Source organism: Accipiter gentilis, chromosome 29, assembly GCF_929443795.1.
Source record: "Accipiter gentilis chromosome 29, bAccGen1.1, whole genome shotgun sequence".
Lineage (NCBI taxonomy): Eukaryota > Metazoa > Chordata > Aves > Accipitriformes > Accipitridae > Astur > Astur gentilis.
Window position 1 is genome coordinate 19324914 of NC_064908.1, and position 27721 is coordinate 19352634.

General features: G+C 46.5%; 2 protein-coding genes across 3 annotated transcripts; one reads left to right on the top strand and one right to left on the bottom strand.

Moving 5' to 3' along the window:
• Positions 1-13562, bottom strand: RBM18 (RNA binding motif protein 18). Its single transcript, XM_049832047.1, has 6 exons — positions 13450-13562; positions 13251-13367; positions 7004-7130; positions 5662-5748; positions 3154-3239; positions 1-1778 (listed from the first exon to the last, which is right to left on the bottom strand). Exons 2-6 carry the CDS (start codon positions 13361-13363, stop codon positions 1619-1621), a joined length of 573 nt encoding a protein of 190 aa, XP_049688004.1. The 5' UTR covers positions 13364-13367; positions 13450-13562; the 3' UTR covers positions 1-1618.
• MRRF (mitochondrial ribosome recycling factor) lies at positions 13540-27721 on the top strand. Of its 2 annotated transcripts, XM_049832045.1 has the most exons (7): positions 13547-13586; positions 14601-14800; positions 15259-15414; positions 16641-16759; positions 19667-19758; positions 25498-25657; positions 27170-27721. In XM_049832045.1, exons 2-7 carry the CDS (start codon positions 14626-14628, stop codon positions 27245-27247), a joined length of 780 nt encoding a protein of 259 aa, XP_049688002.1. In that variant the 5' UTR covers positions 13547-13586; positions 14601-14625; the 3' UTR covers positions 27248-27721. The 2 variants fall into 2 exon arrangements, with proteins under 2 accessions (XP_049688003.1, XP_049688002.1); XM_049832046.1 differs by lacking the exons at positions 25498-25657; positions 27170-27721 and adding an exon at positions 20403-20587 and having other exon boundaries at positions 13540-13586.

Here is a 27721-nt window from a genome sequence, read left to right on the forward strand (position 1 = left end):
TTCACAGAGGAATGTAAATGGGTGTTATTGACATTCATAGGGGTACAAACTCCCAATGATACTACTTTTCTCTTTACTCAGGTACCCAAAAACTAGACAGCAAGTATTTAACGTCACGAGACCTAGTTTTGAACAATTCAGGCTTTTAACAATCCATCCATCATAGACATGCACAGGTCCATTCCAGATGCTCGGTTCGGAAGCAGGAAGCGTGCTCTGCTTGGAGGTAGGTGCGCCGCTGTAGGAATATAAACCTTACTTTGCCATGCCAGTGAGCAACACCTGCGTACAGAAACCAGGGGCTGTTTAAAAATTATTTTGTTCCCTCTTGTTTGAAACCACTGTTAACCAGCTTGGGGAAGCAACTCAAGAGCGACCGATGAGGTAAAGATTCACCACTGACAGGACTAGAGAGGACTAGAGAGCAGGCATCGGCAAAATCAGACCGGTACCTCCTGGACTCAAGCGCACACGTTCTCCAACAACCCCCTCGCACACACACTCACAGCACTCCGGGTGTACTAAGGAGAAAACGCTGCCAGGCAATGTTTTTCCCCTCACATTTCTATTTTGCAGATAACGTTTAGGGAGAAAGATGTGCTGCAGCTCAAATGGTTTAAGCAAAATGCTGTCTGCCAGACTTGTAAATTAAGCACCTGGTGCAGGTAATCCTCAGCACACAGCAGAACCATTTCACCACAAACGCTTGTGCCACTTTACACCAAGAGGCAACCGACCACCTCTACCGGTCAGTGAAAACCGCAAGTCAGACTGGTTGGTGGGCAAACGCTGAGGTCACGTGCTTGACAGATGTCTCGGAGGCTGCAGTGTTATTCTCACGCTGTCACATCTGGTTCATGAAGACCTGCCACTGAAGGGGATTACTGAACGAAACATTAGATATGTCGCTGCTGCGCTCTGAGGCTTAGGGCACGGCGCAGACCTCAGTGGTGTGTAAATACACCAATTCCTACATGGAGGCACATACCTACAGCCTAAATGACACTGAAAATACCTGTGCTGTGTCATTATCTTAAGGTTATTGCATCACAAAGGAATACCTTAAAGTTTGCAAATCAAAATGCAAAACAAATTTGCTTTGGTGCATATAAAATATTGCATGCACAGTTACTAAAAGTGTTGCAAAATCTATTTAAAATGAGTTTTATTGAGATGAAAAAGTTTTCCATGGTAACTACAGAATGTTAATCAAAACCAAGTGCTTCCCCTCCGTTAAAAACATGAATCGGAATACTTTTTGTTCAAAAATACTTTAAAAAGTAATCAGTTAAATGGAGTATTTTTGGATGTGCTTTACTCCACACACTGGTTACTGTTTCTAATCTTGCTAATGAATGCACACTAACGAGAGGTTGTCTGCGTGTTCATCAGAGGCTTTGAAGGGAACCTACTTTTCTGAACAGCGTTCAGCTGTGAGGCTGCGCTGGCAGTAAGGAGTATTCAGCAGACCACCTAAGGTGTTACAAAACACTGTGCCACGTACAGTGGTGTTGTGCTCAGGTGGCAGTATCCTTCTCACTCTACAAAGTACAAAAGCATTGGAGGACTCCAGGTATACAAAGCAGTGTTTCTTGCTACCATTATCCATTCATAAGCATCATCTTCTAGATTTCCAGGCAGCTCTGGAATAAGGAGTAGTCCTTTTCTTATCCGGTGGTTTGAAGTAAGAATAAACAGGTGCTGCAGGGTATTCTGCATCTGGATTTTCTGCCATCATTTTCAGCTTGGCTTCAATGGCCTTTATTTTTGCACTGACACTGGAAAGAGGAAAAGCAGAAGAGAAATTGAGCTTGATCTTCACATGGAATCAGACTACAGCAATCCAGAGATTTCATTGACAGGCGAATACTTAGTCACACGAGGAGGGGCTAGGCAGCCCCCATTGCTGCATTCACAAGCAGCATGAAGTTGGGAGGCAGGAACCTACTGCTTAAAGCCCACGCTATTTCATTTCAACCCTCAGCGCGGATTTGCTCCTCCAAGATATATCACAGCACCACAAAATAACGGTCCTTGCACCTACTCAGCACTTTCTTGAGGACACTGAGCGAGACAAGTACACAACAAGGCTTCCTACCTCATGCAAAATGATGTCATTTAAAGAGGTCTGAGCATGTGCAGCAGAGAGCACAGCTCAGACAAGGCTGCTGGAAACAGCAGAGAAATGAAAGCCAGACTTCCTCCCAGCTACAAGACCGCTTGGGATGGGAAAACCCCAGACTCTAATTAGGTCAGGAAGAAACATTATTTCAGCATTAGCAGGGTTTATCCCAGAGGGAGAAGCTATCCTAGGTTACACCCCAAATTCCTAGGACTTTTGTTATTCACTGTCCTCCATTGGGTATGGACCGAGGAATGTTCCCTTCTCTGCTGTGGCTTCTTGCAGCATCCATCCTCACTAACACAATTCCTTCGTGCCACTGACGTAGCTAACAATCTGCATGGCTCAAGTCTCTCTACTCATTACTTCCTATCATGTTCCTTCTGAATTTCAAGCTCATTTTATCTATAGGCAAATTCATTATCCCCAGTCCCGGTTCCTTATAGGGTTCCACTGACAGAACACACAAGAAAAATGACATAACCTTTCAATCACACTGTGAATTAGCAAAGCAGCACTACGTGCTTTAGGTAAACAGAGGGACTGGAGAATTTAACCACATCCCACAGAGAAGACCTACTGGCCCTAATGCTGACAAAAAAAAAATAAAAATTTACGTGAAGTACTACCTGTGATTTTTAATCATTTGCCACTATAGCAGAAATTCTTGCTCATAAGAAATTCTTGCTTACTCAAATTAGTACAGTACAAAACCTCTCACTGATATTCATATGAAGAAATGCAAAGCACATTCTGCCCAAAGGAGCTGGAATGTTACATATTCCCAATTCCTCTCCTCACCTCTTTTTCTTCCTACTGCCCTAGTAGCTTCACACGTTAGAAAATGAACTTCAAGTCTGAGGTGCCTGACGTCAAATGAGTTACTGTGCAGCATGCTGCCCTTTTAAAAACTCCTTTGCTGCCATGTTAGATTTTTAGCACAAACGTGATGCCAACAACTCTTGATCTTACTGAAATTGGAAGAAGTTAGTTCCCTACCACTCCCGGCTTGGTCACCTCTCATCTCCTACCTTAGGTTAGACTGGGGCGGCTCCGTGCTGGAAGATGGCTCCAGACTGATTGGAAGGATCTTCTCATTTTTATTGTGATCATATCTCTGTGAACAAGAGATTAAGGATTGAAGTCAGCTGGAATTACGAACAAAGAAACATTTGCCCACAGATACGCTTTAAAGTTGGATTAACATCACTTCAGATTTTGTGAAGCTTTTGCTAGGAATTATTTTGGTGGCTGTCATGGTTTAACCCCAGCCAGCAACTAAGCACCATGCAGCTGCTTGCTCACTCCACCCCCTCAGTGGGATGGGGAGAGAATTAGGAAAAAAAAGTAAAACTTGTGGGTTGAGATAAGAACAATTTAATATGATAGAAAGGAAGAAAATAATAATTATAATAACAATAATAAAATAACAATAATGACACTAATAATAATAATAATAGAACTGGAATATACAAAACAAGTGATGCCCAGTGCAATTGCTCACCACTCGCCGACTGATGCCCAGTTAGTTCCCGAGCAGCAACCTGCCCCCCTCCGCCCCCCAGTTTATATACTAGACGTGACGTCACATGGTCTGGAATACCCCTTTGGCCAGTTTGGGTCAGCTGGCCTGGCTGTGTCCCCTCCCAACTTCTTGTGCCTCTCCAGCCCTCTTGCTGGCTGAAAAATCTTTGCTTAGTCTAAACACTACTTAGCAACAACTGAAAATACCGGTGTGTTATCAACACTCTTCTCATACTGAATCCAAAACATAACACTATACCAGCTACTGGAAAGAAAATTAACTATCCCAGCCAAAACCAGGACAGTGACCAAACACTGAAACAAATCCCAACCATAGTATTTGTTAGTACCAATATGGAACGTAGACTCTGACACTGAACATTTATGTGCATTGTACTATGGATCCTTAAACCTTACCCCGTCTTATCACTTCTTGTTCCCCTCTATATAAGGCATGAAGCAAAGATCATAAATTTTAAGGTAACTACTGTACTGTATTGCTATGCTCTTTATACAGACATTGTGCAGAGTCAGGAGGTAGCCCAAGCACATGACTGTACAAAAATCGTGCAGTGCTGGGAGCAAAGGGAAAAAAAGAAAAAAAAAAAGAAGAGACCAGTTAGGAACCACCTCCATTCTGTAGAAAGCAGCTTGTGAGTCTGTCATCTCTGCGGGCAACGGGCCTCCTGAACTATTTGCAGTGTTCTGCTTCCTTATTTCGCTTGGCACACAGTCAGGTTTGTTTTTCAGCAGGGCTGCTCAAACCAACAGTATCTGCTAAGCCTTGGCCACTCATCCTTAAACTACTTAGCATGGTGCTGGTATTGTCTAAAATAAACACTTGTTACCATAAGCCAAAGTTTTGTGTTGTTAAATCTTTCCATTCACAGATTAGAAAGTGCCATGCAAACTGAACTGATTATTTATGCATGTTCTTCACCATACCCTGGACAGCCAAGCACTTCGCTACCCTGCTGAACTCCCAGCTGAGCAGACACTCACTCCTCTGGCTGAAACTCCTTTTACGGCCTGATCACTCTTCAGGCATCCGGAAGCACGTGGCCCTCTAGTAGCTACAGAGCTATAGAAAATGGAGACTGGATTTGCGCAAGCTTGGATGTGCTGACAAGAGCCTGGAGCCCTTGAAGCCAGTAATTAAAACAACATGGTCTCCTTTAACGAAGATACCTGTTTTTGTTTTTTTCTAGCATCCAAAACAGATGCACTAGTACGCTTGATAAGAGAAAGGGTAGGAAGCTGCTTGTAGGATAATCGACACATGCTAAAAGCAAACTACCCAAAGGAAAATAGCAACGAGCAGCTCCCCTCCCCCCTCCCTGAAAATCCGTTTATCTGCAAAGAAAGTTATTCAAAATAAATTGCTTTATGAAATACCAGATAGTAAATAACTGCAGAGGAAACAAGAGAAGAATTTGAAAAAATTAAAACAAGGATGTTCCAGAAGGTGCTGCCCAAGTTAATATTAAAAATGTGATGTTTTATTTGACAGAGCAAGCAATAAAAGGATATTTAGCTTAGATGTGAAATATGTTGCTTTAAAGTCGGAAGTAATTAGAGCGGCTGCCACATGAGTGCTTTCAGAAGTGGAACAAAGTACTTGGTAATTGGGAATTTCCATGCATCTCCTATCCAAAAAGGGAGCAAAACCGCAAAGGGAAAGATTCAAACCTTCAGCCAATCACTCACTAAGTTTGGGAAAAGTTAAAACGTGGACATTTATAGATGTAATCTGCTCACACCGCTCGTATCAGAAACGCCCTTACAAAGAACATCAGGTTAAATGGCCTATTCTTACGCAGAGCTAATCCAGCACAGTTCAGGTAGACAAGAGTAGTGGTAGATTGTTAATACCATTTCTGTGAGAGTTATTTCCTAAAATAGACTGAAATTATCTTGCCAGGCTAGGACAGCCTTGATAAGAATTGTTCCTTAATATTAAGAGTTTTTCAGTTTTGCAAATTAAAAGCAATTCTTATTTACAACCCCCACCTTACCTTGACTTGTGCATGTGCCCACCGCACCACCAATTTCTTGGAAAGGGCCAGCTTCCCATTGAGACACTGGATCGCCTTTTCTGCTTCCTGCACAGGAAGACAGTTCAATAAACAAAGCAAGTCTTTAGTCAAAACCGACTCAGATGTAAAGAGCCTTTTTTCTTTGTTAATCAGTCTTCTGTAAGTACAGCTAACTGACAGCAAAGAAAGTTAATCCCATTGTATCCCAATCCAGGAATATCTTCGGAAGACTCCAACATCTGAGTAACCAGACTTTTATCAGCCTTACTGGTTTATTCTTTCACTTGTTTTGGGGGAGGAAATGGGGAAAATGGTCAGGACTTTTGAAAATACCAAACACAGAGGCTACTGGAACAGCATTCTGAGGGAGGTTTGTGCTACAGGAATTTCTCTAGAAAATACCGTGAGTCGTTACAGTGATTACACATGCCTCATTAACACCTATCTATGCTTATTCCAGATCCTGCTCATGTGCACTGGGGTCATTATCCATTTGGTCCTGTTCTAGGCTCAGCAGTGGAATCTCAGTGTTGGGACACTCCCATAAAACTTGATTCACAGCAGTTGAAGATTTATGTTGCAATGTTGTTCCACCTTGCTATGAATAATTTTCTAGAGCTAACACACTGTGCCAGGGCTCTTCTGACATCCTTACCAGCAATTGCACAGCAAAAGGATGGGGTCATACAACCACAAGCAGCCTCTATACACACTGTTCTTCCTAACTTTTGAACGATTCTAGCAGAACTATGACAAAATAACTACAACTCTGATGTTGCAGGTGAGCGTGACTTGAAATTTTGATTTGTAACAAGAGCTAAAACCCCAAACGGACAGCCAGGGGCAGTTCACTCCAGGATGCTGCAGATGTGTCATGCTGTACATCCAGCAGCATCACACAAGTTGGTGTTTGTGCATTCATGAAGCCAAAATAAAAACTAGGAGGACTTCAGAGCAGTTCTGGATTTCAGATGGTCTGGCAGGCTGATCCAAGGCTCTGCATGGATCACAGCATCTCCATGGTACAACTCCATGAGCTCACTACAAAAGTGGACCAAAGAACTGGCCCCTTCTGATTAGCATTAGAAAGCAAGATTCAGGAAAAGGCAGCAGAGGAGAAAGGAAATCACTATTGCTACTTCCAGGAGCAGTCACAAAGTGGCTGTCACAGAGTGGAGCTGTTATGAGTCTGTGGGTTTGTGTGGACAAGGTATTTAATTTATCCCTTCCTGTTCTAGCTTTACATTACCAAAAAAAAAAAAAAAAAGATGGGGAAAGAAGCCAGGCATTTAAATCAGAATTTTAGATAAAAGCAACATACCTGTTTGGTTTCAAAGTTTACAAAACAGTAACCCCTCGGCTGCCCCTCCAGAGCACCAGACTTGTGAAAGAGAAAGTCAAATTGCTTTACTTTGCCAAACTTCTGAAGGAGTTTGAGAAGGTGGTATCTGAAGGGGAGAGAAGACATTTATGACACCTTCCACCACTTTGAAAGTGAGGAGATAGAGAGGACCCCCCCCGACACACACGCACGTTTCACACTCAGTAACATAAGCAGTTCAGTTGTGTCATTCATGTATTTCCAAATACCCGCAGAGCTGGGTGCCCTGTACATCAACTCTTCAGCATCCATAGCTCAGAGCTGCATTATCAGCAATTGCTCTAGAACCCCAAGGCACAAAGCTTCCCTCTCAGCAGTGCTAGCTGAAGGGCATGCAGAAGATCTACTAATAGCTGGCTTTTGGACAATTATGCAATGGCTCCCTAAGCCCTGGGAGGGCTTTGCCTCCTGCCTCTCTAAATCACACCTACTTTCAAGCATAAACATCACGTGTCCCCCTCCCTAGCCCTGACGTGACCACCTGAAGCTCCATCCCATGTATTCCTCTTCTCCCACAAGCAGTCCACAGTCCACAGCACCCTGCATCCCTCAGGATTCCCACTATTCTTGCTGCCTTCTCTCTCCCTGTACAAGCACTGCTAGTCCCACCCCTTCTCTGTGCCAAGCAGTATCGGTGCACTGACAAGGACATGGCCAGATCATACAGAAATGCATCCCCTCTCTCACTTGCCTGGTAGAGGTGGGGAAGCAGGAAGACAGAAGAATAAGCAGAACAAACTGCAACCAGGAATTGACAGTAGACCAGGCAAAAAAGGGCACCAGACAGACCTGAGTATCATCCAGGCCAAATCTGCCAGTGCTTCTGGCTCAGACAGCCTTTCAGCAACATGCACATGAAAGTCAGACACTTATTTAGCCAATTATCTTCCTGCCATCCAGTGGGAAGTGTGCTGTTTCTAATAAAACTGGGAAAGCCGAGTAAATCTGTCTGCTTAGTATCCAGTGCACTGAGCAACTTAAAATAAGGAGCACATTTGTTGTACAGACCACATCTAATCCTGAAAGTTCTTTGCAGATTTTTTTTTGGTTCCCTGGGATCAAAGTGTTTAACAACACTAGCTGACCTAGAAGGAAAATTACACCTATTACTAGTTCACTGCCTGACCCTATCCCTAGTGTTTAAGAATTGTCTAAGGATTTAATAAGGCCATCTTAGTCAGGACTCCTCTTCTCCTGCTCAGCTGTACAGCATTCATTAGCAAGACACGTAGTCTATGCCCAATTTTCAGCTTGCAGGATAACACTCAGTGCTCTGAAAGCCTACCAGGATAACTCAAAGTGCAGATGGAGCACCAGGCACCGGATGAAACCTTGCATGTCCAGACATGAACGGTCAGTAGCGGCCCCATACAGCCAAATACACCAGGCAACTTTAGGGACAGTCTAAATAGGAAGGGCAGACAACATTTTTCCTAATAAAGCCTGATAGGATGTTTGAAAAGGGCTTTAGCCCTTTGTTAAGCTTCAGGAGCCAGGCAAGAAAGTTCCAGGAATGTGAGTCATCTCACAGGATGGGTCACGGTGGACATTCAGGATATGCACTTTTAAAGAGGTGAAGGTGCAGCAAGTGTTCAGATGAGCAGTGCAGATGCAGAAGGGCCAAGTTATCTCCCAGGGGAATATGCACATTGTAATTGATTATGGAAGGCTTCCCACATCCTTCGGAATAGAGATGAAGCACATGGTCTTTCAAGAGGCCTACAAACCCTCAGTCTCTGCTCAGGTGGCAAAGGAGACAGAAAAAGCAAGAGCCAGGAAAAAAAAAGGAGCTGGTTACACAGTCGCCAAGTTTCACCACCACACCTCAAGCTACCAACAAGCAGTCACAGACATACAAGTAAAAACACTGACTTTGGAGATGTGATGTATATATAAAACCCCTCCTGTTGAACTTTCAGAGCTTCCAAAATGCGTAAATGCGCCTCAGGTTTGTTTCTGTAAACATATTGTATGAAAAGCACTTCCAATTTTAGTGGTATGAAAATAAAGTCCTTATCCCCAGAATGCTGCTCCTCTTTTGGCAAGTACAGAGGCAGTGGAAGGGCAACTATTATTCTCACTGCATTCTGTTTAGCAACAACAAAACCCTGCAGTTGCCCTGCTAAGCGCAACACTTTGTGTTTTGGTTTTTTTTTTTCCAGAGAACCTCTGCATTCAAATAGTACTTTCTTAGAAGCAAAGTGGTAGTTGTTTCTTTCAAACAAATTTCATTAAGAGTCTAGAAGAACCTATGTAATTATTTTATTTAGAATCTTTAGGACGTAGATGATGCAAATGCTATTTTCCAACCATGCATGCAATTTTTACAACTGCAGGTCACCTACTCTTCATGGAACAGCTCAAATTGAAGTCTTGTACAACTAAAAGTTTCAGGCTGTGATTATGACTTGTTACTGTTAATATAGCAAGGGCATTAACAGTAAGTTGACAAATAGTTCTCCAAGCCAAGAGGACTTCAGTACTGAAGGAAGACACATCACGGAAAACCCGAAACTTTAAAAAAAAAAAAGTGAGAACATGTAAAAAGCTTTACTATGGCAACGACTTGGGTTATCCAGAGCTTGGAAGTTATTCGCACAGATGTGGCCTCACCGTGCTGTGCAGATCACTGCAGCCAACCTCAATTTCCACTTCCTGTCATCTGATGTGAATGCGAGACAAACCAGCAGTTCCCCCATTTCCTTTTCCTCCACTCTTCCTCCTGGCACCCTGAGTGCTATTCAAACACAGGCAAGGCTTCCTCTGAACAATGCTGTCCCAAGGATACCGCAAAGGTACCGGGCCACATGCGAAACCTATTATTGCGAAGAATTTGCCCCACTGGGAGTCAGTAGGAGTCTGTAACAACAACTTACGCACACATTGTTTTCTAGGTGAGACTCATCACGATGGGATCCTAGACAAGTGGCAGAACAGCCAAGGAAGTTGAACACCCGCTATTTCATACCCATGGAAAATGAATGGTCATTCAAAGGCTACTGGAAACTAGATAATATGTATGTGTAATTACAGAGATGAAAATGAAATTTTTGCCTGTCCAAAATGTTGAAAAGTCTCAAAAGGCTTTACAAACAGGAATGGGCAGAGGCAGTCCTACTCCGCTTGCCACACAGCAGATGTAACTAAAGTACAGGTTTTTCCCCCAGAGACAGGAGCACTGAGAGGTGATGTGAACAAACAGTTGTTCCACAGCACATCTCCTATTCTACTGTGCAGCTGGGGGACAAATGCTGCACCACGCAATGCTCACAGTGATGGTGAGGAGACTCCACAGCTTCCTCGCTCAGTGATACCAAACCCAGAACCGACCATCTGCTGCTCTCCTCGTGGACTGCCATGGCAGGCCCCGCAGCAGGGATCAGTCAGCATCAGAAGTGCCTGGAGACAGTGTCCTGTGTCATGAACAGCTGCAAGGTCCTATGGTGCCCGCTTGCCTCCTTCCAGCTCTAAAAATACACTCAGTAGACTCCTAATACTATCTTCTTCCACAGGCAGAACAACCTTTTAAGGATGCTGGATAAAAGAAGTCACCCAAACAAACAAACATTACTGGTAAGGAGGAATGCCCACCAAAAGACCCACCATACACCAGTACGTAGGGTATGCCAGTGTTCAGGATCCTGTGAGACTCCCAGTTGACTCACAGTTACTCAGTATGTGCAACAGCCTCCTATAAGCCATCAACTTGCAGGCTGTAATTTGTGGGCAGCCCTATATTTATAAATTCCTATTACTGCAGCTTGTGCTCAAATGTGTACGTTACCTATTAACTCCCTAGTGCTTGATTGCAGCTATAGGTTGCTCTCGAAATGGAAGTCTTGGAGTAATTCAAGACTTTCTGAACTCGTTTCTGTTCGAGAAAGTCACAACCAGTTATTAACTCTGCTAACAACTCAATCAACTTTACTCCGTCTTAAATCTAACATAGAAATTGCAGAGGCAACCCTTTAAAGATCAGATAAAAGCAGCAAATGAAGAAACAGCTATTTAGTTTTCAGGTGTATGTTTTCAGTCATATGATTAGTAACCTCAGCAGGGATAATTCAGATGAGCAAGTATGAGCAGAGATGTAAGCCCTTAGGATAAGAAAGTAAGGGCCAAGATGAGTTATAGAAACTTACTGACCTGACACAGAACCAGTCTTTCTCTCTATGCTGAGAACGTGTTAAAAGAAGCTTCCTCTTTTTTTTTTAATTTACAAGGAAACAGAGATTACAATACAGTTTGCAGAAGAGAATAGCCATTTTTAAAGCAAAAGCAAAAGCAAGAATTATAGAGCCTGGAATAAGCAACAAGCTCTGTCACTCATCACTGGGCAAACTTTAAACATTTAGTAGCATGGAAGCACCCCTAGGTTTGATGGCACTGGAGAACGAAGCCCCTTGCCCACAGCTGTGATGCTGCTCTGGACACAGTCCCTGGCAGCGAGGGTACCAGGGCAGCCGTACCCCACACCTGGACTGTTGAATTCACGCATCTGCAATAGGTTATTTGAAAAGGAACAGCCTGCCCATGCAAGAAGCCAGCTGAAGCCCACAAAACTCATTTCACCTTATCTACGAAAACACTAAATTTTGCCACATAAAGCCATTACTTGTCTGGCCTAGATTCAGAGGAACAAGCTAGACTGAAAGGGTCTTTAAAAACACCATTAATGATCAACCTGGGAAGTGAAGGACCTAATGCATTTACAAACACCGACTATTCTTCCCCTTACACTAACCCAGTTTCCTGAATCTTCAAGGACCCAGTAAACAACACACTCAAGAACTCCTATATCTAATTTTATGTGGTCAGTGAATGTGGACAAACCAGAGTAACATAGCTGTGGGATAAAAATGGTAATTAATGCAGAAGCCACCCAAAGCTGAATGGCTGAAAAGCACAATGCATTAATGATTCCATTTAGAGGCTATTAGAAAACTGCTCTGTTAAGATGAACCACATTTAGAATAAAAACCTAGCACCTGCACACACACAAAAAGAAGCAGGAAGAAGAAGTATTCCATGACAGATATATACAATAGTCAATCAAAAATGCTTGTTTCTTAAAAGTGTATAAACCCCAAACCGTTTTCTTTGGGGTTTTGGGGTTTTTTAATACAACCTACTTATTTCTCAGCACACTATCCAAATATTGGACAGCAAGTCATATTTCCTTGACAATTTAGCTGTGCAAATATTATGATTGTTCAGAAGATAATTATCTGTAGTCTGGAGAAAACACAAAATGCATACACACACGTTTGATTTATACGCTTATCCACCATAAGCAGCCAGTCACACTGTGCCCTACCTCGTTACCACTCAGTTACTCCAGTAACTCTCCCCTGTACAACCTGACACCAGCAAAATAACAACACAAGGCTCTTAGTCACCCTGACAGTCTCAAAGCTAAAATTCTAACATTTCCCTAGTTTAGAAAACAAGGATGTTTTCAACCCCTGGGCTTCCAGCCCGAGCGGTGGCTCAGAGCACCGCTGGGTGCGGTAGTTAAGCACTTACTTCTGACCCCAAGGTCTGCGGGGCCACCGCAGCCCTGGAGACACCCCACATACACAAAGCCCCCCGCCAACCCCCCAAACGTCAGGCCATCCGCTGCCAGGCGGCGGCACCGACCAGACACAGGGCCGCCCACCCAGTGCCGTGGGAACTGGGACCAGTTGGCGAATCCACCGGAGCGAGCGACTGTCACACCTCGCTGCGGGGGCAGAGCCAAGAGCTGGCCGTGCTCCTGCAGCCTGCTCTGCCCTCCTGGGCACGGGGGGCACCCCCAACGCGGGTCCCCCAAACTGTCACCCACCCCACACCCGGCCGAGCCCCGGTACCGGGGACCGGAGGGTGGGCAGCGCTCGGACCCAACGCTGGGCCCTCGGGGGCAGCCAGGGCTGGGGAGGGACCGGGCAGGAGCTGGTGAGGGGACACCAGGGAGGGCAGGAGATGTGGCACTGCCCCGGGGGGGGGGCTGCGCTGCCGGTGGGGGGGACGACAACGGCCCCGTCCACGGGGGTAACGGGGGGGGGGGGGGGGGGTCGGTACCGCTGCTGGGGGCGGGGTAGCGGGAGGGAGGCGGCGTCCCCGAGGGACCGGAGGAGGCGGGCCCGCTGACGGGGAGAGGGGGTGTGGGTGTCCCGGGAGGGCCGGTGCCGCGCTCGGAGTCACTCACTCGGTGATCTTGGGGTCGAGGTTGCCGATCCAGAGGCGGTGCCCGTCCTGCAGGGCGCCCTCGGAGAGGATGGAGGCGTTCTCCAGCGGCAGCGTCTGGCGCCCCGGCTCCATGGCTCTGCGGAGGGCACCAGTGAGAGCGGGGCAGGGCTGGGGGGACGCGGGCCGGGGCCGAGGGGCCGGGCCGGGGCCGCACTCACCATGACACCGCGGGACCGCGGAGGCCGCGGCCGCTCCGTCCTCGCGTAGGCCTCGCCCCGCCCCTGGCGCCGCTTTCTGACGTCACGCCGTAGCGCGGCGCGATGACGCCGGCAGGAAGGCGAAGGGCTGCGCGACGGTGAGGCAGGCGGCGGGCGGACGCACGCCCTTCCCCTCCCCTTCGCCGCCCCCGGTCCCCAATCTTCGGTCCCCGGTCCCCCCAATCCGCGGTCCTCCAATGTCTTCGGTCCCCAATCCCCGGGCCCGGGCCTCCGCGGAGCACCGGGGGAGCGCGCGGGCGAGGCGGGGCCGGGCCGGCGCGTCCTGAGGAGAGGGAACCGGCGGGGGCGTGGCCAGATGAGGGGCGTGGCCTTGTGTCGTGGGGTTGTGTGGAGTCGGATAAAGGGGCGGGGCATCCCGCCGAGAGGGGGCGGGGCCCCTTCCTGCGGTGGGCGGGGCCTGCGCGCACGCGTGGCGGGGACGGGACCTCGTGGGGGGGGGGTCCGGGATCCCCGCGTGGTCCCCGCCGCCGGGCTCCGGGTTGGGGGGGGGGCGGGTGGGAGCAGTCGTCGTACCCCGAGCACGGGGGTTGGGTGACCCCGGGACCGTTGTCGGAGCGGCGGAGAGGAGCCAGCGGCCGGGAACGGCCGGTCCCTCCGGTGGCCGTCAGCTCCCGCAGCCATCGCGGTCTTGTCCGGGAGGGACCGAGTTTTCCGTCTGTGTTTGTGCACATCCGAGCGCAGCAGAGCCGCAGCTGCAGTAACACCTCCGAGCCCCGGGCGGCCCAGGCTGAAATAACTCCTGTAAACACGGGGGAGCCTGCGGGGGGCTGGGGCCTGAAACCTCCTGTGACAGAAATTAAAGCGTCTACTCAGCTGGCGTGCAAATACCAGATAGTTTGACGAGCTGTTCCTGCTTAGGAGACGCGGGTTTTGCTTCACTTGCCCGTGTCCCTCTGGTCAGATGTGCAAAGGCTGCGCAGATAATGTGGGTACAGGCTGGCTGCCACTGAGCCCCTTCCGCTGAATTTACCTCTTGGTCACTGCAGTATGCCCACACCCGCTGCCTACAGTGTTGAACTGTCACCTTGCACTGATAGGTACAGCTAAGACCTGAATCTGTTTCTTTTTAGCATGCCTTTTCTCTTTTCCAGGTGAGTTAGAGAAGAGCTGTAAACGATGGCTATGGCACTAAGGTGCTTCCGTCATCTGCCTTCCCTGCTTTATCGTTCTTCATTCACGACAATACGGGGGCTGCCGCAGGCTCCTGCAGGCTGCCCGGCCCTGCTCCTGGATGGCTGCAGGCACTGTGTCCATCAGATGCTGCTGACCAGACAGCTAGCTACCAAAAAAGGTGAAGGCGGCAGGCTTTTTTTGTAGTGTTTGCAACCCCTCACTATGTTGCCAGAATTTCTTTTCTTATCCCTTTTATCTCATGTACCAGTATTGATCTAACTTAGGCAGAACACAGGTCTGGAGGAGCTGGTTTGCCTGACAGTGTTGCAGTGTACAGGAAACCTTAGCCCTTCCCGTGGGAGAGGTACCGCAGGGAGTTGCTGCTGCTGCACTGGGGCAGTGGGTAGCAATTGTCACAGTCCAGCCTGGAGTCAATGCACACAGCGTGACCTACAAGTATAATTTGGCTTATGTGCTCAAGAGCTGGGCTATTTACTCATTAAAAAATACAGTTACTTTGGTTTATCTTGGACTCTGTTCTGAATCTAGCAGGGGTCTTAATATCTTCTTTCTACTTTCTAATGCAACAACTAACTGTTGTCAGAAATAGAAATTAATTTTATGTGTAATCTGCAGCTAAAGGTAAAGGGCAGAGTCAAGCCAGAGTGAATATCAGTGCTGCCCTAGTTGAGGATATTATCAGTTTGGAGGAAACCAATGAAGACATGCAGGCAGTGGTAGAAGCTCTGAAAGAAGATTTCAGCAGAAATCTCAGTGTTAGAACGTCACCAGGTTGGTAACTTTCTTGTATGATGCTCTATTGCCTGTAAATAAGGATATCAATCCTAGTAATGGAGAACTCTGATTTTTTCAAAATTGATTTTCTTTTTATTGAGTTATTCACTGGGCACCCAATTACTACAACCTTGACATCCCCAACTAAAGGCTTTCTTCACCCTGAGCTTGACCAGGAAGAATCCATTTTTGTTAACAGCTTCCTGGAAATAGCTTTTGTAAGTGGGAGATGTCAAAAGTGTCTAACTGAACTGTTTGCAGATGTGATGAAGCAGCAGGTTGTCAGCTAATGGTGCAGTAGGGCAGGAAAAATCCAATTGCCATTAAATTAGCCTTTTGGAAATTGCCATCAGGCTGGTGTCTGGCATATACAAACTACTTCTGCTGTGGTTAGTGACCTCTACAAGCCTTGTTCACTTAGTGAATTTTGTGTTTTAGGAAGAAATGTGAATATATTTGACTAAGCTACAGTTACTATAACACTCTGAACGTACATATTTGTAAGTAGTATCAAGTTTCAGGGATAAAATTTTAACATTAAACAATGACCAAATTTGAATCATTCACCACCCCAGCTCTGGCAGGGGCACTTCAGTCTTTAATGGGGTTGGAAAGTGTAGCTCAGTCTCTTAACTATTTATTTTAACTATAGGTATTTTTTTCATTGCACTGATAAAGTGCCTCTTGTCCCGTGTGCCTTTTGGCCTGTTAACATTTTGCAGCAGAAACTAGAGAGCAGATTAAGAGTAGCTCGGGGAGAAATGGAATACTTGAAATTAGGCAGCGTACAACACCTCCTCTTGGGACTTGGAACAAAAAAATGGGGGCTTTAAGAGAACACTGCTAAGTTAAAGACAATAGTTGTCTTGATTTTTATAACAACATTTTGATTTTCTTTAAGTTCTAAGAATTAAAAAATAATGATTTTCTTTTAATTCTTAACAATCTTGGTTAGTTTTCCTATTCTAGTACCAAAACCAAGAGTTCTGTTTCCATGTTTTCATGCTTTAGAGTAATATTGAAATATTTAACTTGCAAATACCACAGGGGATGCATGAACATAAATGGCACCTGAAGTCTGAATAAACACTTTTTTTTTTCTTTTGTAACATCTGTATTTTGCACACCAGAAGGGAAGTGGGACACTGCGTATGTGTTTTTCTTCAGCATCGCTGTGAACTGCTGTATCATACTGAAACTCCCTTGTGTTTTGTTCTTTTGAGGGGCCCTTGATCACATAATCGTGATGACTAAAGATGGGAAGTTTCCACTGAACCAGCTGGGGCAGATCTCACAGAAGTCACCGCAACTCATTATAGTGAACATGACCAATTTTCCAGAGGTAAGAACGCGTTACCGAAGGCATTGCGAGGGGAGGTAATTACCACGGGAACAAACAGGTTGATGCTGAGCAAAGGAACATTTAGACAAAATCAGTCAAACCTGGCAGGGCTGAGAGTTCTGGCTGGGCTGCGTGTCACTTTGCAGCTGACGCAATCCAGAAACGGTATTTTGCTGCTGACGGCATGGGGTGAGCGACTCTTCAGCCCTGCCTGGTGCACAGAGCATCTCACGTGCAGCAGCACAGGGTCAGACGAGAGTTCAGTGCTGCCCGTCAGGCTGTGATTCCTCTCAGGGTTGCATCCAATAAATGCTACAGTATGAGGGCTTTGCTTTGGGGACTGGTTTCCCATCAGTTGGATCTGCAAGAGCTTGGTTGAAAAATGGCGCTGAGCGTGTCGCAGACCGGATGCCTGGATTAACTGCGCTGCCAGGTTTTCCCATGGTTTTACAGCAGCCAGTAGTCTTGAGCACGTACACACTCTTCTTTGGTTCACCTGAATTACACACGTGGAAGCAATGCTGCATCTGCCCTGCTGTATTTATGTCATTTCAGTTCCTTACGAAGATGTGACCATGCACAGAACCAGGCATGTAGTTGGAATAGTCTGTGGTTGTGCTGGGGACACCATCAGACTCCTCTAAAACTTGCTTACTTATCACAAGGGCTGGTGACACCACCTGAGAGCTCATGGAAGAAGCTGCTGATGTAGCCTAGGAGCTTCTGAAAAGCCTCCCTGGTAGGACTTAAGCGGGGCGGGTGCTAAGTGTTGTCCTAGGGCCTGACTCAGGCACTGCTGAGGTTAGCGAGCTCCTCCCTTGGCAGTGCCTGCAGGGCAGAACCCGAATTAGGTGCTTTGACCCATCCCCTGGGAGAGCCAAGTTCCTTTAATTTTCTGCAGGAGCCTTAGTTAGACTTGCCCCTAAATGAGGCAGCAAATCTGAATCCCACCTCAGGATCAAGCACTTGTGGTCCCCTGCAGCGGGCTTACACAGATAGAGCCGGGCAGCCCTGCTTATAGGAGCAGTAACGAGCACAAGGTTAGCTATTCATCCCGCTCCAGGTCTGGAGGTTTGCCAAAGCTTATCTCTATTTATTTTGCAAAGGCTTTCCCCAATTAATTAAGTCAGCAAAGTCTCAGAGGAGGTCAGTGTAAGGCACTTGATAGCTAAGTGTTTCTTAAAGTGTATCCAGTGTATATAATGGCTTTGAAGAATGAAGGCTCCCTCATCAGTGAGTGCACCGAGGTCCCTCGGAGTGCCAGAGCTGAGAGGACCGGGGAAGTCACTCCATGACTTAGCCCATGTCCAAGTGGGAGCTCAGGCTGAGAAATGGGCATGTGAGAAATTAAATATCACACTACATAGTATTGCCTACATTTGCTTTCTAAGCCAAAAGACCATTTTTCATTTGAACTAGAGCTAGAACTATTTCTCTCAATGCAGTTGTTTTATACCATAACTGTTTCATGGATAGATTGAACTCTTTAAAAGCATTGCAGACGTGTTTACTTTATGTCATTATTTACGGCGTATAGTCAGTACTTCGTGGCATTGAAGAGCAAATAAAAATGCCTGAACAGTCTAGGAAAGAAAATAATCATAGAAAAGGACTTGCAGGGCCAGATTCTGTTTGCCCGAGAGTTACAAAATCAAACAAGTCTATGTTTTTTAAGCACAGCTATTTATTTCATGGGCTGCAAGAGGATGGGGGCAATATTGCAATATATCCCCTTTCTATCTCCTCCAATATGTATGTTAAACAACACAGCTTTTACTGAGCATTTCCTTCCTACAGAGCAAGCACTGTCCGTAGAATAACACGTTTACATTCCTAACATGCTGAGATCATCTTGGTTACATTTTCTCTGCCCTTGTTGTGTTCTAGAGGACAGCAGTTATGTCTTACAAAACACGAGCAGAGCATTCATTTTGTTCAGTGATGTCACACATCGGAGACCTAAACAAATATGCAGAGCTTTAGTTTGTGCCTCAGTTGACAAAAGCTGAACTTTATAAATACAGTCTACTGCAGCAGCCTGGAGCTAAAGTTAACGATGGCAAAGAGTATCAGAAATAGCAATGCGCCTTGTAGGAAATGCCACGCGAGTGCCACAAGAATACAGACTCGCTCGGTCTTGTTATTGTCAATGTCAAGAAGGAAGCAATCTGGCAGAGTGCTGCGGGAGCTCCTGGCAAAACTCTGATTTAACTGTAAAGCCTGACACTCTGTAAAGGTACGCCAGTGCCCTGGGATGGAGAAGGAAGCCTTTTAATTACTTTGCATTTACCAGGCAAACCTGTGCAGCCCACCTTTTAAGCAGAGCAGAGTGTCAGCCAGTGGTGGTGGAGTTTTGAGAAGTTAATCCTAAGTAATAAGCTGTAAAATAAACATAGAGCTGGGCACAGGCGCTATTTCTCAGGCAACTGCTACTGCCCCAATTTAATGTGGTTAGGTTGTAGTGCTGAAGTGGTTAAGTTAGTTAACATTTCTAAATTGGCACTGTGTGATTTCTAGTGGGAAACATTCTACTGGAATTTTTAAATGCTCAGAATCTTTCATCTCCTTTGCCACAGTCAGGCTATGCCTTGGGAATTTATTGTGGTTTCACTCTGCGTTGCCTCAAACCATTCAAATAGTTTCAAAGAAGCAAAACAGTTTTCTTTTGTTGTTGCTTCCTTTCCCCTCTCCCCCCCTTTGTGCCCCCCTACCCTGATACCAAGCGGGCCGTAGTTTCCCATTCGGTTTGATCAAAGCTCTCTGCACCAATGTAACTTCCTGATCTTACTGGTAACAGAAGTAAATGTTTCCATGTTCCGTGGAGATGGATTGCCAACTATTGACAGAGTTCTGGCATATGGGAATGATTATTTCCTAATTCCCTTTACCTTTTGATCTGTTTTACAGAGCACAGCTGCAGCTATGAAGGCTATAAGGGAGAGCGGCATGAACCTGAACCCAGAAGCGGACGGGACAATAATTCGGGTGCCAATTCCTAAGTGAGTATTGATGGCTGCCTGAGTTCATCATCATGCAAGATAATGCAATAGGTTGCAGTGAGTGCCCTTCAGAGGGTAAGCATGCACGACTGCTGCAATGTTGTGATGCAGCTGCTTTCCAAATAGCTGTATTTCAGGTTCAGAAAAAAAGTCTGAGCCCCTAAAAGTGTCTGGTGGAACCTCTTCCAAGTGTCTGAGCTCTAACTCACCACATTTTGGCATCTGATGGTTGGTCTTATTGTTTTTTATCTTCCCCCTGCAGAGGAAAACTTGGTCCTAGCTGGCTACAGCCCTTTGCAGGAGACAGCCAAAGGCTTTTGAAGCTGTATTGCCTTAATTCAGGAGCTGATTCTTTGCTGCCCCACTGTAAATTCCTTGAATTACACCAGCAAATACAGCAGTAATGCAGTAGTGAACCAGTAGTATTAGGGGTGAATAGCACCTTGCTGCAGAGAACACTAAAAGTAAGTGATGAAAGAAAGAGGGAGAAAATTGATAGCTTTGACTAAAATATCCACTCCCTCTTCTCGTGTAATACACATTCTGTAACTGATGGCTGCGTAGAAATTGTGGTATAGAAATTTGATTGAAAAGCAGGCTGCTCCTGGCCAAGGACTGAGCATCACTTCCCTCACCCATCTCAGGTGTCTCCCAACCCTTGGACAAGGCAGGAGGTGCCACTACATCAGTGCTTCAGTTTGGATCAGGAGAGAGCTTTTGAAGCAATCCTGATGATACCCGATACCGGTTTAACGTGTTTTGGGCTGCAGCATGCTGGGGTCTCTGCCTGTGAACAGGATTCCTTTCAGATTAAACCAGAGAGGTACCATCTGGGCGCACACCGAGTGTTCCCCCACTGCGCACACGTATTCTGTTCCTGGGACCAGGCTGGACCCCGTGGTGAGCGAGACCTCCCAGCAGCTCCGCTCGTACCGTGCTGCGCAACTCACTAGTGTAGACACGGCCTCTAACAGGGGCAGTAGCACTGCTCACCCAGGTTTGGGTGGTGCAAGGAAAATTCACGAGTTCCTGGGGGTGCTTGGACCCTGCAGCGATGGAGCCATCTAAATACCCTGGGCAGATGTGGATGTACATAGTCTCACAGCCTGGGCTTACATGGCGCTGGGGTGCTGCGAACAATTCCCACAAAGGGTAAAGACAGCTCTGTACACCGCTTGTGCGCACAAACACCTTGCACGTGCGCTGCATTTTACAAGCAGGTGACTTCTCAGTACAGATGAACCAAGTATTTCTTGTGCTTTAGATCTACTTTAAAAATTCTATGGAATTTTATCTAGCATTTTGATCAGAGAAATCTAATTGCAGCTTTCCATTGCTGTCGGTGAGAGGGAATGACATTATCATTCTATTTGCTGATTTTCCTTTCCTGTGTTCCCTGCCCTTCCCCCATTCCTTAGGAGAGGAGGCAGAGGAGGAGGAGGGCACCATTATCTTCATAATTGCTGAGGCTCCCGGGTTGCTGCACAGTGGTTTGATTGTTAATGGGCACTTGGGTCATCCTTGAATATGAATTGCAGGGGAGGAAACTCCAAAACTGCAAATCCCAATCTTTTAAAAAATACTGTTTTTTAAACAAACATGTATGGTCTGTCACTATCTTTTGTGGTGCTGCAGAGCGAAAACAAGTCTTCTCTCACCAGGGAAGATCTGCCTAGTGTGCTCCCTTGTTCCTCTGGTATGTAAGGATTGCTGCTCCTGGCCCCTTTTTCCCTGGCTGCTTGGCAGCCCCAGGAGTCCTGAGTTAAAGAGGTTTTCAGAGGTTTTTGGCTTGGGAGAGGTGCCCTGCAGATCTGCCCTCGCAGGCACCTTCAGTCCCGTTCGCTCACCCGCTCTTCAGTAACATGAGTGGGTCTTTCAGAGTTTCATCCACTTACCAAAAAGACAAGCGGACAGTTTCAACCTTTTAAAACCTTCTAATGCAAAGCAGGGCAGAAGTAATAAAATTCTGCTAGAGGCCTCTTATATCCCTGAATTACTTTTTAAAATTTTCTAAGTTTTTCGTTTTCCCAACTCCAAAGGTGTTTACAAAAGAATATATGTCTGACAGATGCAGTGAAATTGCCAAAATTATGGCAGGTGTGCAAAATGAGCAAACAAATCAGAAATTAAGAGACAATAATGTTTCTGCAGAAATTGGCTTTTTCATGAGGGGAGGCACAGGAAAAATAAAATCAAACCTGAATTGTCCTTACCTGTCATTAAAAACACTTTTTAGTCTGACCTATCAAGCTGGACACATATGCATCATATTTTGCCTTATGCAGGTCCAGCTATGCTTCAGTGCTTGAGAGTGTTTCAGCTGAGCATTTTAACATGGAGTTTACTTTTCATTATTTACTCTATTAGTTTAGATTTTGCATTGCAGTTTTAACAGAAAAAATACACTAATTTCGTTCATGTTTACTTCTGCTGCCTGCTAGGATCCCCTCTGCTCCCTAAGGCATTCGCCTGTTTGTGTTGCTAGCACTGCATAGGCAATATTTATTTGTGTAAAAAGTATTCTCTGAGGGTTTAAAAAATAAAAAAAAAAAAGAAAGAAGACCAGCCATGGGAACATTTGTATTGGTTGATCTCTTGGCCGAATTTGACCTGACCTTGTGTCTTCTATGGTATTGCCTCATTTTTAGATTCATCTTTTTTGGACCCATTGTGTTACACTGGATATTGTTTGTAAATTAGTAATATTTTTATACATGCTTTACTGAAAGCCAGATGACTCATTTGAAAGTTTAATGACTCATTGTGAGGTTTTTTTCCTTTGCCCTTTAAGAAATATGCAAAGGATACCTACTATGGGGAGAAAGGACTAAAAAAAATGTCATTTGAAAAAACCCCAAAGCTGTTTCTCAGCTGCGTTGCTCTGGATCGCCCATCATCAGAAGTCTCTTGCTTGCTTCTTGTCAAGCAATATATGTTGCACCCTGTGTTTATCTGCAATTATGCATGCAGAGAATTTAGTTAAGCCTACTTTCCTTTAACTGATCTCTCTCCTTCACAGGAAATTCCTAGCATTTGAGGTACAGAAATTACTCTTACCCTCATAAGCGTCTTGCGTTGGAGATGAGATGTGGCCTGTGTCATCCTCCCTGTGGGTCTGCTCCTGCTGTATGCGGGGAGAGGAGCATCCAAGGGTTGCAGTGCTTAAACTGCTGGTCTCTGGGGGAAGCAGAAAAAGAGGAGATGTTACCCGTGGGGCGGTGTGTGTTTCTGAACACCCCGGCACGTCAGTCACTGGGCTCTGTCCTGATCCTGCCAGGGCAGGACCGTCCCCGGGGGAACGCCAGGATTTGAGCCCGCTGCTCCTTGAGCTGCAGGGGAGGGCGGCATTCCCGCAGGGGAGAGCGGAAGGGGCGACAGGCAGGGACCTTGTCCTTGTTCCCCAACTCTGGCACTCCTTCCCCAGGTTCAGTTCGTGCTTTTTTTTTGTTTTAAAGAGGGGGTAGGGGCAATGGGTACTAGACAGAAAAGAAAACATATCTAAGAACAGCTTAAAAGTCCCAGATCTGGGGGCAGGATTAAACAACTGTCCTTAGAAACCGTGGGCCTGGCTTGTGTTGATGGATTCCTTAACCAGAAACAGCATCTGCTTGAAAAAGTGTCCGTTTCTGGCATTGTTGGTAGCATTGCTGAGAATTTACACACAGTCTGGCTGGAACATAAAACCCTCTGAGAAACTCCACGGCACTGCGCAGTGATAAAAAGAAATTGGTGTTAATAAAGACAGACAAGGAGGCATGAAAGCTGTGACCCTGTGCCAAGAAGCATAGGAAATCTGGCGGAGCTGCATAAACAAAAACATTTCCTTAAAGGCTCGGCAGCCCCAAGCAGGCAAGTGATACCCTCGGCACAATTTGCAAAAAGCTGAGCAGGAGCGGGAAGGAGAATAGCTGACGGCAAGCTCAGTCTCCCAGAGCTGAGGCAGTCCTGCGGTGGACTGGCTTGCCTCGCCACCCAGCAGGAGATGGGAGAGATTTCTAGCTCCCTCCTCCCAAGTTTAGCAGCTGGGATTGACTCCCCACCCCCCAAAAAAGCTGCCTGGGAATCTGACCTCACCCAGACCTCTGTTTTTGAGCCGGCTTTGCTAGTTTCGCGTGTGCCACGGGACCTCTGGCTGGGGAGATCGAACACGAGAAGCCCTAAAGGCAGTGATGTTGGGATGCAGAGGAAACCAGAAGTAACGCCGCTCACTTCTAATTAGGGGTTCGGTCCAGGCTTGAGCCTCCACTAACCAGAAGCCTCTTGCCACACATGAAATTCACTGGCCATCTCTCTCTGGCTGGACAGACTGGGGGGGCCAAGCCACTGCTTGCGGGGTGCCCCCAGCTGAGGGTAGCATGCCTGCGAGGGGACACAGGGGATGGGTCGTTGCTCAGCTTTTCTAGCGATCCCCAATTCCTGTAATTACTAATCCCTTCTGGGAAGCCTATTCCTTCTTGCACCGTGGAATAAAGATAACTGGTGAGAGCCCGGTAACACACACCCGTGCAGGGGCAGAGCTGCCTTGGGAGCCCTCACTCCACGTTTCCTGAGCTCTCTGCAGGAAGAGTCTTGGCCTCAGTGTTTTGGTGACCCAGGCTGTTGCAGCCAATTTCTAAATACTCCTGTGAAATGTTTATTTTGCAATATCTTCTGCGAGCAGACGGGCGCTCTCTTGCTAGCGAGTCTCAGTGAGCGCACCGGGGTTTTTCATTCTCAAGGCGGTCTGGAAACTTCAATAGCCATGAAAATAATTAAAATATTATTGTTAAGCACTAGCAGTTGATGTTGACAGTGATCAGCTGTAGGTGCTGGAGCATTACCAGAGCAGAGGTGACATGTCAGCCATTCCTGAGCCTTATTCAGAAGGCCAGACTCCCTAATCACCTGCAGTTTTTAGTATGGGGTGGAAATTAGAGCGTTTTCTTGTGGGACCACAGCAGTTACTGGCCCCACATCAGGGGGGAAGGTGGACCTGAAGTTCTCCTGGGCCGAGTTACCTGTGGCTAGCCATGTCTAGCATCGTCCTCATGTCAAACCAGGCATTCACATCATCGTGGTGGAAAAACCTGGTCGTGATGAGCCGGAATAAGGCTGAGTGAAACATAAACTCTGTAGCTTCCAGGTACATAATTCAGGCTCTTCAGTTGCAGGAAGACGATGCTGAGTTTCAGGAAGGGACGGAGGTTTCCTCCCAGCTTTGCGGGATTACACTTTCAGCTCCATCTCTCAGGTCTGGAGCTGGATTTTCCCTCTTTCCCACAGATGCTTTGGCAACAGAAAAAAGGAAAGTCTGAACATTTCAGCATGACTTTCAGGCACTGCAGTGACAACTATAAAACAAGTAAGATTCAGTCCAAGTCCCTCAGCTTAGGACTGTGCTGGGAACTTTCCATTCTAGGCTCAAGACTTAGGGTGCACAACCTTGGTGATGCTGCGCAGAGATGGCCGATTCACTCAGGTGGACCAAAGCAGGATAAAAACATGCCCTGAGCTGTTAAGTCCCTCTGCCCTTGTGATGTAGGGCCTCCACGCAGAGCGAGCTCTATCGTATCCATCTTTTGGGTGTCCCTGTGCAGCCCAGCTCAGTACTGCACAGCAGCTCTGTCTAGGCCGGTCAGAGAGGTGCTGCAGCAGAGAGGATCACGGCATTTACCCGAAGTCCGTTGCAGAAAATGAATCTGGCTGTGCTACACATGACACTTTTTCCTTTTGGCGTTTTTTCTTTCTCCTCACTGCTAGGGTAACGAGAGAGCACAGAGAGAGCCTGGCCAAGCTTGCCAAGCAGTCCACCAACAAGTCCAAAGAGGCCCTGAGAAAGGTGCGAAGCAAAAGCATCAACCAGGTAAAGAAGTTCAAGAACAAAGTGTCTGAAGATACCATCTGGCTGCTAGAAAAGCAGGTAATTTTTTTTTCTTTCTGCCATATTGTGATGTTTCACAGCTCAATGGTGGGTTTGTCCCAGCCCTTACTGACAGATCTCCAGCACTGAGAACCCAGCTGGAGAATGGGTGGCCCTGGGCTGAATATTTTTGGACTCTGCAATGGCTGTTGTATTTGCTTTTTCTATGTCAGATTTGGAGCTTCAATCTCAAAGCCAAATTTATTATATGAACCAGTGTAAGCTGACACAGGAAAAAAAAATGTTCCCCAAAAGCTTTCATACTACAAGGGATTGTTGCACAAACCAGCTGAACTTGGGGAGCAAAACAACCCACGTCCATAGCTTTACTACCATTTACTCAGTGCCTGGTCACTGCAAAACAGCTGGTGTTAATGAGGATTGCTCCAGTTTGTTATTAATGAAAAGGCTAGCAAGATTATCTCTGTTAGGATTTTTTGGCTCCAATTCAGGAAAATACTTAAGCACATGCCTAATTCCCTAAGAGCAGATGTCACTAAAGTCAATTACTTGGGCATAAACTCAGGCACAAGCCTAAGTGTTTTGCTGAATTGATGCCTCTGAAGGCAGGCCATTACTTTTTAGCTGTTTGTTTATTAACAGCTAAAGTTAGATACATTGCAAATGCTTTGGGACAGTTCTTTGTGTGCTCACAAAAATAAACATTGATATACAGAGTATTTGTGCAAGCAGGAAAAATGGCTATGCTATTGTAACTGAATCCTGTTGGGAAGCAGTTCTCCCAGAGCAGACAGATGGTTTTCTGCATTTGTAGAGGTAGCGTCTCAAGTCTAATTTTTGTTTGTACCCAAATTTTTCAGCATGAAGAAAGGTCATCGTCATATACCTCGGACATTGGGAGCATCTCAATCAGTCCCATAAAACTAGTGCATAACCCCCCCTGCCATGTGCTCCAGCCTTTATCTGCACTCACTCAAATAAGCGCATGCACATTTTGGCCCCATTTACATGCTTGCCATGTCCATCCCATGTTACCAGGAGACCTGATCCCTGGGCAGGGCTTTAACAATGGCCATTTATTTCTTTTTACAAGAAATAAACACATCTGTTACTTGATGTGTGAATTCTTAGCATGTACTAAGGCTGCACTCCTGCTATTACCTAGTTTGTTCTAATAGTGGAAAGGTTGCAGGAGGTAGTGAGGTAAGTGCTCTCTTCTCTGGTGCCAACACCAGCAGGTCTCTAACTCTGCCTTCCCCTGAAGTCGCTCCGTTAAATAAGTCACTTGCGAAGCTCCGCCAAGAGTTTGTGTTGTACTTCCCTTTTCAGAGCCTTTGACCAGTCCCTGCTCTCAATGTACAGATGCAACATGGGCACAGAATCACTGAGGGCTGGTGGGAGCCCCCGGGAAGAACCAGTTATTGCCCCAACGCTATTTTGGGTTTTATTAGGACTTCAGGCTTTGTTCCAGGAGGTGATCCAGTCAGTCCTTTCCCTTTAAACTCTGGCATCACCTAGCATACGACTCAGACTTGTACTATGTTGCCACAGATCCAGCAAATGGCAGACAGCGCTGCGGCAGAGATGGACAAGCTGCTGGCAGCGAAGACCAAGGAGCTGCTTGGATAAGCGCCATCCCGATGGACACACTCCCCCCCTCGAGCAAGAACGGACTCCACGCACCCCAGTGGCCATCCCTGCCTGGAGTCAGCGGCCTCGGGTGACGGGCAGGGGTGGCTTTGCCAGACCTCTGGAGCAGCTCTGTGCTTTGGCTGCTCCCATTCCCCACCTTGGATTGTACTGGAGGGAGGGGGGAACTCTCCTCGCTGTTCTTCATTTAAGTGGCAACAGAATTGGGTGAACTACGATGAAAAATAATACAGCAGGAAGGAGGACTGGATGGTGCTAGAAGGGCTCCCACACAGAAGCCAAGGCGCAGGAGGAACGACTGCCCTGCTCGCCTTGCACACCAGCCCGTTTGCATCCCAGCACCTCGCAGCCTGGCAGAAGCAAGGACCACGTGCAAGGGAAACCTGCACTGTCCTGCTGTGAACCTTGGCATTTTTGCTTAAAATAAAGTCAAAATGAGATATGAAGGAGCAA

Excerpts from the sequence above, each read along its gene's own strand:
- MRRF (XM_049832045.1), top strand. The coding sequence starts at position 14,626 with ATGGCTATGGCACTAAGGTGCTTCCGTCATCTGCCTTCCCTGCTTTAT. Across the intron at positions 15,415-16,640 it reads CAGTGTTAGAACGTCACCAG|GGGCCCTTGATCACATAATC; the intron begins GTTGGTAACTTT and ends TGTTCTTTTGAG. Across the intron at positions 16,760-19,666 it reads ACATGACCAATTTTCCAGAG|AGCACAGCTGCAGCTATGAA; the intron begins GTAAGAACGCGT and ends TCTGTTTTACAG.
- RBM18 (XM_049832047.1), bottom strand. The coding sequence starts at position 13,363 with ATGGAGCCGGGGCGCCAGACGCTGCCGCTGGAGAACGCCTCCATCCTC. Across the intron at positions 5,749-7,003 it reads TAAACTTTGAAACCAAACAG|GAAGCAGAAAAGGCGATCCA; the intron begins GTATGTTGCTTT and ends CTTCCTGTGCAG. Across the intron at positions 3,240-5,661 it reads GGGCACATGCACAAGTCAAG|AGATATGATCACAATAAAAA; the intron begins GTAAGGTGGGGG and ends TCTTGTTCACAG.